The sequence below is a fragment of the Eubalaena glacialis genome, chromosome 11 (assembly GCF_028564815.1).
Source record: "Eubalaena glacialis isolate mEubGla1 chromosome 11, mEubGla1.1.hap2.+ XY, whole genome shotgun sequence".
NCBI lineage: Eukaryota > Metazoa > Chordata > Mammalia > Artiodactyla > Balaenidae > Eubalaena > Eubalaena glacialis.
The window spans coordinates 68,183,695-68,199,103 of record NC_083726.1 but is presented as its reverse complement, the minus strand read 5'-3'; the positions used below and the strand labels follow the sequence as shown (position 1 = coordinate 68,199,103).

The 15,409-nt window shown below is 39.7% G+C and overlaps 1 protein-coding gene across 2 annotated transcripts; it reads right to left on the bottom strand.

Moving 5' to 3' along the window:
* Positions 1–882: 882 nt before the first annotated feature.
* On the bottom strand, positions 883–15,052 carry SLC38A2 (solute carrier family 38 member 2). 2 transcript variants are annotated; one of them, XM_061206266.1, is made up of 16 exons: positions 14,739–15,052; positions 13,410–13,607; positions 13,039–13,120; positions 12,775–12,890; positions 9,772–9,845; positions 9,576–9,668; positions 9,364–9,445; positions 7,858–7,940; positions 7,402–7,460; positions 7,143–7,310; positions 6,655–6,734; positions 6,438–6,538; positions 5,700–5,824; positions 5,202–5,346; positions 5,003–5,100; positions 883–3,909 (listed from the first exon to the last, which is right to left on the bottom strand). In XM_061206266.1, the coding sequence occupies exons 2-16, from the start codon at positions 13,523–13,525 to the stop codon at positions 3,811–3,813; spliced, it is 1,521 nt and encodes a 506-aa protein (XP_061062249.1). In that variant the 5' UTR covers positions 13,526–13,607; positions 14,739–15,052; the 3' UTR covers positions 883–3,810. The 2 variants fall into 2 exon arrangements, with proteins under 2 accessions (XP_061062249.1, XP_061062250.1); XM_061206267.1 differs by lacking the exons at positions 12,775–12,890; positions 14,739–15,052 and having other exon boundaries at positions 13,410–13,500.
* Positions 15,053–15,409: the final 357 nt, after the last annotated feature.

The window sequence follows — 15,409 nt, the reverse complement described above, 5'->3', positions numbered from 1 at the left end:
GTCACAAATAATTTTTTCCCTTTTGAACATTGTTAGTAAGTGGATATAAATTTCTTGCATGAAGGTTCCCTTGCCTTTGGAACCACTCCTCAGCACACCTGTTTTGAGGTACACCTTCCTCTGCTTCAGCTTTGGATATTTCACTTTTTAAGCCCTAAGTTTTTAAGACTACCAGCAGGCCATACCTGAGCTACCCTGTGTATCTTAGTAACCTTCCTCACAAGTGTCCATCTCTCAGTTAACCCTCACCTGGTCTGATTCCTCTCCAGCCATAGCACTTCCTCTCCTTTCCTGGGACTGCTCCACAAAGGCTGAACTCACCTGACTTCTTCCCAGGCCTGTTTCATCACCCCTTACCTTAATTGTGCATCAGAAATCACTTGAGTAGCTTTCTGGGAGAAAAGCTGCTCTCCAAACCTATGGAATCAGACTGCATAGACACGTGCTCCAGAAAACTGCCTTTTTTTTTTTTTTTTTTTTTTTTTTGGCTGAGCCCAGCAGCATGCGGGATCTTATTTCCACAACCAGGGATCAACCTGTGTTCCCTGCAGTGGAAACATGGAGTCTTAACAGCTGGCCAGCCAGGGAAGTCCCCAGAAAGCTGCATTTTAAAAAAGCTCCCCAGATGTGATTCTGATGCACTACTTGTGCCTACTTAAGAGCAGGCACAAGCCTGGGTCTTCCAGATGCTAAGCCTTTTTTTCATTCCTCCTCACACTTGGTAATCATCATTAGGAACTTAAAAGCAAATTCAACTTTTTTCTGACCACTTTCTTCATTATAATCACTAACATTATATGGAACCCTACTAAGTGCTAGGTTGCTGTGCTTACAAAATACACCAGACACGACTTATCATTACTTTAAATAAAACACTGCTACTCAGGATTAAGCATGTATTTATTTTAGTTCAGTTAAAACAAACATAGGATGTTTCATTGAAACGGTATAGCACTCTTTGCCAACAAGTCCTACTGGAATTGTTGGCCTCTAACAGTACAGGGGGGATATTTACATCATATACAGAAAGCTTCACACACTCAGGTTCTCAGAGGTCTTCCATCACACTAGATCATATTTGATTTTATTACACTAGATCATTTTGATAACTACTGCATTTTGAAAATTTAGACCTTATTTAAAATTTAAACAAGAGATCTGAACTTGCACCAAGTTTTCATGAAAAAAATGTGATGTTCAGCCAGTCTGTTTATTGCAAATACAATTTAAACAGTATTTTAAATTTTTAGTGTTTACACAATTTGTCAATTTGTTTATTGAAATCTCTGTACAGGTACTTTTGGGACAATTCTTATAGATACATAATGTGAATTCATCAAAATGCAGTTAAGAAACTTATAGGAATATATACATTTGAACCCAAGACCCAAACCTGATATTATATACAACCTATTTACAAATACATATGGACAGACAACGTATGTACATAAGATTATCATAAATATTGAAAAATAGGTTAGCTTTAATGGATTAATGCTGTTCTATAAATAACATTACAGTTATAACTGAAACATCCACGGAAGACAGTAATGCAAAATGAGGTGACACGACAGTGGTTTTAATACTGAAGACTGCTCATTACTGGGAATTCACTGTTTAGGAACCTCCAGGTAGACAAGATAGCTCCAAGAAAATCATGCAATGGAATTTACCCTTGGCAGTTGATTTTGAACCTCAAACAGCCAGGAGATTGGAGGAGCCTCCCACATCAATTTGCCGTGAGAAGAATTTTTTTTTTCATTTCTTCCTGGTTGCCTTGGTATTTTCTCCCATAAGAAAGGATGTAAACTGTAGAGAACAACTCTTTACTTGGTATTGCCTGGCCAAGTCTTAAGATACACAACGAGCAATTCTTTCCAGGAATCCAACCAGAAGTGCCAATTCTTGGTCTGAGCTAGAGGTGAGGTTCTGGAGTCGAATGGAGTGCCAAAAGCCCAACTGAATGAAAGCAGTGCTGTAGAATCTGTCTTCTCACTGCCTTTCGAGATGGTCCCCACTTTAATTTTCTCAGAAACAAACAAAAATGGACCATTGGTTTCACCCAATGTAGCACTACAAGACGTCTTCCAGTTCCACAAGGATCTTTGATTACAGACACATCTTGTCTGTAATTTAGTCACATATAATACAAGAATGCAAAACAAAAATCATGTCTGCCACATTTCTGGCCCTTGCCTAAAACTAGAAATGTTTAGTTCAAGAGAACAACCTTATAGCCAGGTGACCAATTAATGATTCCATTATTTGCTTCCCTCAACCACTAATGGAATTATGTATATTAGATTTTAGACATTATGCCTGATGAGCAAAGTACCACATTATTTAATAATATATTCACCATACACCATGACGTACAATAAATGTGCTCTTAAAGCCAAATAATCTTTTCACTTCTAACTGGGATTAAAATAGGAAGGGTGATCATGCAGTCGGACCAATAGTTACACTCAGGTTGCACTGTTTTCCCTAGCTAACCATTTGTTGGATGTAAACAAGTAATTCTGTTGTACAAGAATGAGATGACAATCCAGTGCACATGAGTTTTTTAAAAAGCTTACTGCATGAGAAACCCAGTGGCCTGTATGAAGAGAACTTATATTATACCAAATATTGGTGTAACCTATGGATTAGACCTCTACTGTAGACAAAACATGAACACAACTAAACCATACATTGTCAAGTAATTCACACTTCCAGAAGCAGATGAGCATTTTGAAAAGTTGTACTCTCTGGGTAGAATAGTTTTGGCCTAAAGCCATCAAATGCCCATTTTCCACTGCTGGAAGCAATGCCAAAAAAGGGCTGGCCCAAAAAAAACCCGGAGCTGTTAATACAACTCTGGAGGCAGATGCAACTGAATAAACCCTGTTTTACCCAATTGCACTATTTGGTACCTCAAAATTAGTTATTTTATTTCCCACAGAAATATCTGCATTATCTTCCATGCTAATAGATTGAAGCCATAAATATTTCAGAGTCTAAATGAACCAAATTATTTGGGGACAGAGAAGAAAGGTGATGATGAGAGTTCATCTGATTTGGTGTAGCCACAATCAACCAATTATCCTTTCATGGTGAAGTCTGAATGGAAAAAAAACTGTGCTCCTATTCATGGTACAATTTTTCATTACATCACTTTCTCTAAAAATTATTTTGGGTAAAAAAAGTATTTGGCTTAGTATGCCTACAAAAAGGCAAATCATTTCATAATACTAGTATTTGTCTTTAAATAACAATGAATTTTTTTTTAACAGAATTCATTGACAACTGCTTTTGGATAAAGTTCAAAAAAAGCAATTTTTAAAGAGTAAAATAGTGCTTCTGAGGTCTTTAAATATTTTTGGTACAAAAAAATAATAGTATTTTTCCCAATGGTTATTTCAATACTTTGCTGTAAATTAAGAAGAACTGTTTCTCACATCGAATGGTTCCATTAGGCACATTCAAGTAAAATCATAAAATATCCAAGTTAAACAATGACACAGCCAAACATGTGGCTTGATTAAAGTTAAGAGTTCGTCCATTCTCTGGAATGGAATAAAATTGTCACTTCCCTTAACCCGAGACTCGTGGTTTTGTTGTTAATATCCATTTCTATCATACAGAATAGTTTCTTTAAAAACAAAACAAAACAAACAAAGAGTTCACTTATTCTGCACTCAGAAGAACCAGCGAGGAATCTGCACTTCAAAAGGAAGTGAAACTGAAAACATTAGGTGAAATTTCATAGTAGTTGAGAGTTGACTCAACACTGGCATCAAATGGACTATCGAGTTTTAGTGGTGCTGGTTAATGGCCACGTCCGGGGGCATTGTGGACCCAATCCAACACAATCAAGGTCATGCTTCCGGTCATCACCACTACGCCACTTAACAGGAAGAACAGAGCCTGCAATGAGCACACAGAGAAAACTGATCAGCAAGCAACAAAACATATGCTAAATATTCCTCTTTCTACTTTTAAAAACGGGCTTATAATTACTAAAAGCATGTCCATAATACTTCACAGAGCTACAGTTTTACCTTGCTAAAGAGAGTTAAACTGTCTTAAGTGAGTGATCAAGGGGTTATCTATAGAGTACTAAGTAACTGTATCTTTGAAACCTTCCCAAACTTCCCCTTTTCATTCCTTTGTATCAAATGAAAGGGTAAACAATTTTCTTTGCTAAATAAATTATTTCATATAATAGAACTGGACTGGGGTTTTTACATTTTTTAGAAGGAAAAAAATTTAACTTACAAAATCAAATCCAAGTCATCGTAAAAATGCAGCCTGAGTCGAAGCTGGAGGTTTTTCTAAGAGACCTGAGTAGGTCTACTCCTAATCCTACCCCCTTCAGTTACTGCACTACATATTTTAAGTGAAATAAGATGATAGTTGTTGGTTCATAAACAATTCTAGTACTTTAGTCAGACTACAATAGTAGTGGCGAATAAGGACTGAAATGCAGTCTTTTTCCTAAATATCCCCACCAGGATCATTTGTGGTTAACATACCATACTCTTTGTAAAATCAGTCGTTATTATACCGTAAAGTGTAATAGTAGCCCCCTCCCTAACCCCAAGCTTTGCTTTGAAAATGGTTAGTCTCATTCGACTAAATACCCCATTATTTCTCTTTTATACACTCCAGGCCCATTTAAGTGTTGGTCACACAGTAGGCAGTCCAACAAATACTGGTTAAACAACGTTGAAAAGTGAGTCCGTATCTTTACACTCTTTATCTCTATTCCTATTTCTAAAATATCTAATAACTTTCTTGCAATTAACTTAAGCACACGTATTAGATGGCAAACCATCTCTCACCTCCCCTCCTCTCCCAATCTTCCATCTGTGAAGTACACAGTTACAGATGTATTTGTTTACTAGAAACTTAAAATGAAACTACAATAAATGACATTTAGGAGACTAAAATTAAAATCAGTTGACGAACTTCTGGCATTAGATTATTATTATTTCTCCAGTCATAATCTCTCACTCACCCCAATCTTTTGTACAGATTTCATAGGTTCTTTCTTCACTAACTTGATATAAAAGGCAGATGGAAGAATAAAAATTAACATAGCAGCTGCAGATGCACCTGTAAAAGAGCATTCACCATTTAAGAATCACTTGTTATTCATTTTTTAAACATTACAATCCCTGATATTTTAAGCAACTTTGATACTTCCTAAAACTTACCAATGAAACCAAATATATCCCTAATAGTTGGTACAAAGATGACAAGTAAATTGGTAAATGCCAAGATAGACATTGTAATGATACTATGACGCCACCAACTGAAATCTTTGGTTGCACACAGCACATGAGTTACGGAACTCCGGATCTGCAAAAATAAGTGGATAAATAAAAACTGCAGATTTAATTAATGAAAAAAACAAACCCCAAACAACAGGATATATATCTCAACTAGCAGCTATTTTTTAAATACTAAAATTGTACCTCTCCTCAATTGCTGTTTTCTAAATATCTGAACACTAGAAAGATCACTGTGTCTTCAATTACGGAAAAAATGTCCCAGGATATGTTTTAAAGATGTACGAAACATTAAAAACAAAAAAAACTTCAAAAACCCACATCAACTCGATACTGCTGTAGCAGTGTTTCCCTTCTCCCAAAACATAGAAATCACACAAATCTTCATGTTTAACAATTCATTCCTACTGAAAGATTACTTACTGGGAAAATAACTACAGGTACTGTCAGGGTGACAGCCACCAACACAGCCAAACGGACGACGAGAAGCAGAATATCAGTTCCCATGATGGAAGAGTAGGTATGAAGCAATTCTGACTCAACGTGTTCTATAGAGAAAGACCAAGAAAAAAAAAAGCTTCAAGTGTGCTGTCCTCTCTGGAGATTAGTTAGAAAATCTAACTTAACGGCAAAATCTGCACCAAAGTTATTAGCTACTCACAAAACGACTATAAACTAAGAGGTTAATAAGATTAATTTGGAATTAGGGTTAATGCAATTAAAGTAACATTGAAAAAAAGTTTCTAAATACCAAGGAGAGATTTAGCCACATGACCCCCATTAAAAACAACAGGAGCTAAATAGCTAAATCCCATGGTTTGGCTCACAGTGTGTGTGTGTGTGTGTGTGTGTGTGTGTGTGTGTGTGTGCTGTATTAATCTGAAGGGGGTGGGAGAAGAGAGTCAGGCTGAACCTAAATGCAAGCACATCACGTAAAAAATGCCATCGAACGGCTAATGGTAGATTTGGGAATCTGGATTCTAGAAATTACTGACTCAATCAATATATGCTACAGGAAATTCTAAGCTCTAAATTCAATCGTTCATCACAAATATGAAATATACCAAAACAGACCGAGTTTCTAAAGTGACAGAAGTATACATACAAAAGTATCAATTTCATTTCATTAACGATCCTTTTTGTAAACTAGACATTATTTACCATAAAACGTCAGGTATCCAAAGAGGGCAGCAAGCAGGTACATGAGAAACATAGCAAAAAACGAAATCTTGGACACGTTCATCATTCTTCTACGGCTGCGGCTATACAAATTCAAAGGAAAATACAGATACATGTTTTAGCAGCAGTTATAGCAGTAATCTAATATTTTTCTAGTTTTTCCAATAAATTTATATAAAAGTAGGTAGAAAGCACTCACCCTTTAAGCTCTTCATAAATGGGAAGAATAGCAGGATGACAGACAAATGAAAAGGTCAGAATTGGCACAGCATAGACAGTCTGCAAAAAATGTAAAAACTTTCTTAATATCCTGATATAACAAACTCATGTTATCACAGTTCTGCAGCTTGTATTTATATTCATTAATCTTAGAATCAAAGCCTAAAATGATGTTGTCTGGCATAATTAGCTCCCACTCTTCTAATTTGTTCACTAAGTGTGATGGATATCCTCCATTTCCGAATGTATCAGTTATGAACATCAGATGATCATTTCATCTGTCGATCTATTTTAAGCTACAAACCAACACTTTCTTCTCAGTCCTCAATAATGAGCTAATCATGTTTCCTAAAGGGCAGCTATTACCTGATCTTCCTTTACCTTGGGAGTGTTTTAAAATTTCCAGTGGGTATTTTCCCTGTTTTCTTCCCTAAAATCTTCCTCTGGGAACACAAAGATTATAGTTACCTGTGAGTTGAAGATAAAATAATGTGGTTGGCAAGAATCATCTTCAGTCATATTAAAAGCCACATGAGGTACAAAAGCTGTTGGCTGTGCTAAGGTGCTGTTTACTGTTTCATTAATTAGAAAAGCAACTTCTGCAGGACAAGAAATCTGAAACTTCTTGCAAATCACCTGAAAATACATTATTTTGCATTTGTTAGACCGAATAATGTGACAGGGCTTAGAAAAACAATCTCTAGCTTTAAAGAAAAATGATACCTACCACAATCAGAAAGAACATCATACACAACAAGGAAAGGCCACTGGTGTACCCCAAATATCCTATAAGGAGAAAAAAAATTGGTATTCGTTTACTAAAACAGGTTTAGGGCAAATATAAACTCAATTCTGCTTGCAAGACTTCAGTGTGGACACATCAAATTTCTAATTCTTATATAATAAGATGTAGAATAACTTAAAAATACTTGTTAATAACTAAATCAATAACAATATCCTTTTTTATTTTTATAAAGCACAAGATGTTGTAAATGTCAACAGAATATTTGGGCCCTTTGGTAACCATCCTGCTAGAATTTTTCAAAGACCTACAAGTTCTGAATGCTGAAATTCACAAAGGTATGTTTTCGGGGCTCTTTAGCTCTCATTAATTTCTATTAAGAGGAAGCCAACTTAGCTGGTGAGGCTCATTTCGATTCTCTTTAGAGATGGGTTTGCTCACCTAAATTCCTCAGCAGTGACAAGGGAAGAATAAGCACCAGTGAGACCAAGAGAACCAAATAGTCACCGTTCAGATACCACAATCTGAATTAAAGAAAAGAAAAACAAGGTCACAACCAGCCACAAATATACTCAGAATAACGTACATTTCTTTTCACAAGACTCATTTTATACTTTAAAAAAAGACAGGTTTGGAAAGAGTATCGCTTCTTCAAAAAGCCCACATAGACAGAATAGATTTCTAACTTTGAGCCCTCAATGAATATTCACTCAGGTTAGAGATGGGATCTCAAACAGTGTAACTTTTGTCCCACTGTTTGCTCTGGGAAGGCTGCCAGCTGATTCGTAACATAAAATGCTTCTTAAAGGCTTGATACTAATGTAGGGAACAAAGCGGCATTGTTAAGCCAGTCATCTTATCTTGAAGCATTTTTAGAAAACTGTATGCCAACTTCGTCATAGCTTTAGCTCACTTTTTTTGATGCTGGAAACAAGGAAATCTTAAAACAAGTTTCTTTCAGACATTTGTTAGCAAATGTTCTTACTAAACATGTCAACAAGGAATTTCTCACACTTCGATAAAATACATAGGCAAAAACAAAACAACAAAACCCAGTCCCCTAAAACAAGAACTTATTCCAGGTTGCCAAGAGTATGTTGTGACACCTTGACCCACCTTGACTCCAATATAGTAAAGAGATCCCTTCTGAACTCAGAGAAAATGTTATGCATCTCTCCTAAGAGTTCGAGCAATGCCTTTTCCTTTTTAGGTAATCAACTACACCGTTTTAAATCACTTATTTTCAAATTCTAATTGCCCTGTCAATTCTACTCTGCTCACTTCAGCAATAAAGACCCCCCCCAACAGAAAACTAATATTTAAAGATCAGCTTACTAAACTTAATTTCAAATGCCACAGAGATAACCACACCTCTCTATTTTGAGATAATGAGCTCCATGTAAGCTGTGAAGTACATTATCCCTCCTCATGTGTACTTTAGATAAAAACCTGTTAGTCCACTCGGATGAATAACTTTGCTAGAAGGACAAGGTCTGTACAGCATGGCCATACATTTTCTGGTATTCTGCATTTTAAATACATGAAATTTCAAACTCACAAAAATCAGACAGGAATTGATTTTTAATGTAATTCAAAATGTTAGTCCTAACTTAGGTTGGGGTATGAGTTATTCAACTATAATTTCTTGGGACAGTAAATATAAAGAGAAAAGGTAAGTAGTTCCAGAAAACCTGTTTTCACACGCAGGTTACAAATTTGTTATTCAGAGTTATAGGACTACTATAACTTGTCCTATAACTACTATCTTTGGCCTTTCATTCTCAAAGGTTCAAATCAGTTTCTGGCGGGACTTCGTGGTCAGTTTCAACAGGAGCATTTACAAAAAATAATTTACTGATAATCATTTCGTATCCAACTTTGATAAAAATGTATCTAACCATTTTAGACTGTAATTGTTTCTTAGGAGTAACCTTACTTAGCACCTACCCAGTGGTATCTTCAATGTTCGTTAATGCCTGGATCACCAAAGGTAACTCATATTTCACTATGAAGAGGTAGCTTGACATAGCTGGAGGAAAACAAAATTATACCATTACAAGTGCAAAATGTGGCATGTGACACCAAAAGTAACGTGTCACCACTCTCTGCTACATAAAAAGCAAAAAAGTCTACCCAAATCGTCCTTTAAAAATTCTTACCTCCAATGTTCTGCATTGTAATGGATCCAGAGGCTGCAAGCTTTCCAACCATTCCAAATGCCTTATGTCCCAGTTGTTCATATAATAAAGACCCTGTAATTTAAGGAACACAGAAGCATGAAGAAAGTATTTTATAAGAGGAAGAAAATCATGACAGGCATTAACTGTTTTAGAAATATCAAGAATGCTACCATACCTCCTTCATTGGCAGTCTTCAAAAGAAGATGAACAGAATACAGGGAAAATATTGACACAAATGTCAACAGGATTCTGATAAGAGAAGGAAAAGGCACAGGGTTATAAATAAGCACGTCTATATTTAAAAACAATTCTTTTTGGCTTTATTTAAACATTAAACATGGAACTTGTCCTAATATTTTGTGTACTAGACAGAATACCCCCAAGGACAGGTGTTCACTCTCCTGGCTAGAGTGTCAACAAATTCTCTTACCTGGCACTAAACATGACTGCATCACGTCTCAGGTAGTAACTCTACAGTACTGGTTAAGAACAGGGTTCACCCACTGAACCAAAGGTGCTGGGAGACACTGGAAAACCTAACTTTTCAGTGGTAGAGTTACAAGACTTATATTTTGATTCTGGCACCATGATAATTAGCTGTGTACTTGCCACTTCTCTGCATTGTATAGTTCCTTTTATCTATAAAATGGTTTTAACACCTGCCAGTTACTTGTGAAATCCAAATGAGACAGATTCAGGAAAGGTCTTGAGACCACTTGGACCACATAGATAAGCAAAGGAATGGGACTATAAAGGAAGTGGAGGGAAAGATACTGACATGTTAACTGTCAGGCACAGCTTTACAAATGGGCACAAATCAGAGAAGTAAGTACTGGGACCATATACTACATTGCACACCATGGTATGGAAGACAGGCCCAGCATTGTCAGTTAAACAATGCCTGTGCTAGAACAAGCAGGCTATCAGTCCGACTGGGCTGTCTCCTCCCTCAGTCCTTTCGCTTGGATGGAACAGGAGAAAAAAAAAATAGAATAGATAGGAACTAAAGGTTCTCTACTAAGTCACTACGTTTTCCTTTAGGGCACACGTCCTCTCTCATTCCAGCTTTACTTTCTTCCCCCCAGGCAAGCCAAGAAGAATACAAATTTCTTTTTGTTAAAAGGAACAACAACAACAGATCAAAATCAGGGAAACTCATAGAAAACTCTGCAAACAAGAAGACAGTCACATTTTCCAAATTCTTTACTGGCAAACTGAATACAGTACCATATAAGGTCTGGCAAAGAAACTGATGTCTGTTAGTTAAACACAGGTGGTGGCATTAAGCTGCCATTCTAATGCCCAAAGTTTCATGGGGTCTAATCTGCGGTGGAAATGACACAATCAGCCTCATCTCTAACTGGACAAAGCATGGCTTAATCAAAGACAATGTTCAAAGTGTGCTGACAAATTCAGTCCTTTCTTTTACACAGAAAGGACAATGAGGAATGAACAGACTTCATAACCCTTGAGGTCACTTTCAACCTCAAGTTGAGTCTACTTTATAGGGTAAGCTACAAGAGTTGTTTAACCAGATGATGGCAGCCATGTGGCTTTTGAACCATTTACGTCTGTACCTCCAAATATACGTTGTAAAATACTGATGGATTTAAAAACTCACTTTAGCACTCTTGATATTATTTAACCATTTATTAAATGGTTAATCATCAAACATACAGACCCTATCAGAGTATAAATAATTTCAAAAGTGCAAGGGTAACATATCAGAATTTTGCTTTCTCTTACGAAACAAAGGTGCCATATTATCTCATGTAAATTCTGCACCATAACCACACTGGAGCATTTAAAAACTGCCTCCAGTTTTTATATTAAGAGTTAGGAAGTGTTTCAAATATTTAACAATGATGCCATTCAAGTACCCCACTAAAAAAAAACTTTGAAACTCTAGGGTCCTTTCTACGAAAATTCCTGGCTCTTGGTCTTAGATCTCAAAAAGCCTCATGCTAATGAAGCAAGCTGAGTGAATCCTAGCTTCCAAAGCTCAAAGCCATGCTTAACTTCAGTGTGGAATTTCACCACAAAGCAGAGCTTTGCGAAGGTCTGCACTTCTTTTCATGAACATTCTATTCTGCTAGAGAAAAACAACTTGAGTAGAAGGCACCAGTCAGTTAACTAAAACATATCTGTAGCAAAGAGACAATTCCATGCTACGTGTATATGTGGTTTCTTTGCCTGATAGTAAATCACACTATCTTCCACTGAAAGTGCCTTAGCCAGAAGCCCTCAGAAGCCCAATCTTAGTTGCTATGATACAAACATCACTGAAAACGCATACTAAACTTCACATGTATTTTTCTTTTATGCTTTTTTTTCCTGGAAATAAGGTCCATACTTTTACATTCTCCAAAGGTCAGTGACCCCCAAAATGGTTAAAAACCGCTGTTCTAAAGTCTTCTACAGCTCCAAAATTCTATTCTAGGTATTTACGCTGGAAAGCACAGGAGTAACTAATTCTAACTGGACAACTAGGGGGAAAAAAAAGGCAATTCAAAGCGGGTACTTATTAAAATATTCATCTTTTGCTGTGGCAATCACATAGACCTGGAAGAGATAAATATTAAAAAGAAAACAAAAAATAAATTAAAAAATCACATATGGGTTGCTTTTCAGTGTCCAGAAAATTATGACTCACTTTTCTTAAAACAAACATGTTCTAGGTTAGACAAATACCACCACACCCTATATATTAAAAAAAAAAAAGAAAAAAAAAAAGTTGTTTTCCTTATGTACAAAAGGAGCCACAGGTCCTTGGGGAGACTGTCAATTTACCAAACTGACTTGAAGGCTACCATGCTTTTTAAAATTTCTTGCTTCAGAGTTTGCCAGAGTAAAAATTCTACCCTGGATTTATCAACAGTTCTTTTTAAATATTCAATCCCTATTCAACTGTAACTATCCCCTTTGACTTAAAGACTTTTTGGTTTAATTATCGGTTTTAAGAGTTGTCTTAATTTTTCCTACCTAATTGGCTTTTTTGATATCATGCAGTTATATAGCAGAATAAAGAGATTTTCAGATTTCTCATATGTTAAATTTTAAGCAAATGATTTTTAAGTCAACTACTTCAACTGTAAATTCAGTCTCTGGAGCCAAAATATATGTTGTATCATCATATTTACTGCCCTGCATGGCAGACTCACTACTTACACATACTTACATAAAAAGAGCAATTCCAGTATTAGCCATGGCATAAGAAAGCCCAAGGATTCCACTGCCCACAATCGCATTGCTCAGATTAAATACTGACATTCCAAAGGAAGTAGTACCTGGATGCTACATAGAGGGAAAACGATAACCAAACATATAACAATAATTAAATGGAGAAAACCAGCTTTGGGCAAGTTAGATTTGAAATCTAAAAGTAAAACTATTCTTTTACTCCATAAAGCCACAGAAACATAAATTATTATTTTTAACTTACAAAGTCTGTTTCATACTTCTTCTTCCCCAAATTCGATTCAAGTAAAAAGTTCTGGTTCTCAGGATCTACATCTGCATAATGGCTGCAGAAAAAGAAAACAAAAAAAAATCCTAAATTGGATTGAAATATACAAAGGAATGCTTCAACACAAAACGGTCCCCGCGTTTAGCTGTCACACATCTTTACTTAAATGCATATTAAGTAGTAGTCGACTTTCACACGACACCATGTCATTGCAACCGGATAATCTTCCAGAGATTACACGCTCTCTCCAAACGCTACAGTACTTTAAAGCAACAGGAGAAGAGTTCCAGGTAAAGAACCTCTGATGCACACAAGCCGTTTTTAAAAAAGCACACAACTTCTCCCACCTTTTCAGAGCAGCTTGTTTGGTGGGGTAGGAGTAGTTGAAGTCACTGTTGGAACTGTAGCTGCTGCTGTCCTCATCTGGGGAAATACTGAACCTTCCCATTTCGGCTTTCTTCATGCTGGGTTGCAGAAGGAATCAGGCGCAGCGAGTAATGCTGGGCTCCTTTTGTCCTTGGAGATGCACGGGCCCGCGCGGCTGCCTGTGAAGGTAGAGGCGGCGCGTCAGGACTGCAGAGCCCGCCCTGGTCACGTGACGCCGCCGGGCGGCGCTGCGAGGCTGATTCATCCCCGGCCAGGCGAGTGGAAAAGTACCAGCCGAGCGCGAAGGGCGGGGGCGCGCGCCGAGGGGCGGAAAAGTACAGACCGCGGAGCCGCGGAGAACAAAGATGGTCCCCCTGCAGCGCTGCGCCTGCGGAGGCCCACGCCCCCCGGTCCCAGATGACCCTCTCCAACGGAATTTAGTGTTTGGCCCTCTCCATTCTCTCAAGTTTCACGGGAGGGGTGCGGGGGCTCTGTTTTGCTTTTCCCGCAGCCTCCTAGGTCGTGCACAGGCACGCAGGGCAAACATCCCACCCAGGCATTGGCTAGGCGTGCACTGCATGTAGCCCAGGCGCACAACTCCCCCGTTCTAGCATTTACAATAGCAATGCCGCGTAATTCGTCCTTTCACACCTGGAGCCCCCAGATGGCGAAATGCCTCTGCAGCAGACAGACTCGAAGGGGGTGGAAAGGGCGAACAGGAGTCCTCTCCCGAGAAAGGGAGCAGAGGGCGCGCAGAGGCGTCGAGGGTTTGTTTACACGCGCACGCCCGTGCCCTCGAACACACCAGTCCACAGGCATTTGGCTCGCGAGCGCTTCGCCCGGCCGGCCCCTCCTCTGCCCGAAAAGGAAACTGATGCAATATCGATAGCCGACTGTCAAACGTTCCCGCTTGTCTTCCCCAATCCTGGCCTCCGCTACACTAAAAGCCCGAACCCACTCCCGTCGCCCCCAAATTCCAAGACCCGTTTATGTAATTATTTTTATTAATTCAATTCAGTCACAAGACTTGTCGCAACGGAGCCTCGGGGCCCGGCTGGCTCCCCTCCCCCTAACGGGAGGATGCGGCTCCGCTCCGGGCGGGCACGCGGCCCCCGTGCCCCTCCCTCGCCCGGAGGAGGACCGCGACCCCGATGCGGACCGTGATCGAAGGCTGGCTAGCACACCAAAAAAGCCCTCCCCAGGAGTAAACGACCGCGGCAGCTGCCTTCCCGCCGCGGCCCCTCCCGGACGCCCCTCCCCCACTCCCGCCCGGGCCCCGCGCCCTTTGCAGACGCCCCCGCGCGCGTTACCTCGGTAGTCTCGACTCCTGTATCCCGGAAACAACACGCAAACGCCTTCTGTGAGTTTTTCTCAGGCAAACAAAAATCGTAAAAAAAAAGAAAAACAAAACGGAAAATCCAACTAGAGGCAGGAAAAAAATTTTAACTAAACAAGAAAATGGCAAGTTGCCGCCCCAATCGTCCGGCGTCCGCCGTCTGAAGGGAAAGGAGCCAGTGTGCGGGAACGCGTGGTCGGGCTGCTGGCGGCTCTGCAAGAAAAGCGCTCCAGCACGGCAGCGTCGCGCGGCTCTGGAGCCAGCGGCGCGAGCGGCGGGTTATAGCGGCCGCCTTGGAGGACGCGTCAGTGGGCGGGGCCCCAGCCGCCCGGTGCCTGCTCTTTGTGTATCAACACCACCTGGGCTCCGCCCCGCGCCCGCCCGGGCCCGCAAGGCCCCGCCCCGCCCCACCCGCGTCCGTCCCCCGCGGCTGACTCGGGCCGCCTAGCCCCGCCCGCTGGCGTTGCCCCCCTCGCCCCGGGCCAACCCTGCTCTGCCGTCTCCTGGTCAGCCTGGAAAGACGCCCCCCGTGCTTCTCCCGGTCTGTCCCTTTCAGCCCGGACTGGTGCCCAAGACATGCGGTTGTCTTTCAGGAACCTTCTCCTTCAAATATCCTTTTGTCCGAGTTTCCAGCAGGCTTTGCTT

Excerpts from the sequence above, each read along its gene's own strand:
- SLC38A2 (XM_061206266.1), bottom strand. The coding sequence starts at position 13,525 with ATGAAGAAAGCCGAAATGGGAAGGTTCAGTATTTCCCCAGATGAGGAC. Across the intron at positions 5,825-6,437 it reads TGGATACCTGACGTTTTATG|AACACGTTGAGTCAGAATTG; the intron begins GTAAATAATGTC and ends CTTTCTCTATAG. Across the intron at positions 5,101-5,201 it reads GGATATATTTGGTTTCATTG|GTGCATCTGCAGCTGCTATG; the intron begins GTAAGTTTTAGG and ends GCTCTTTTACAG.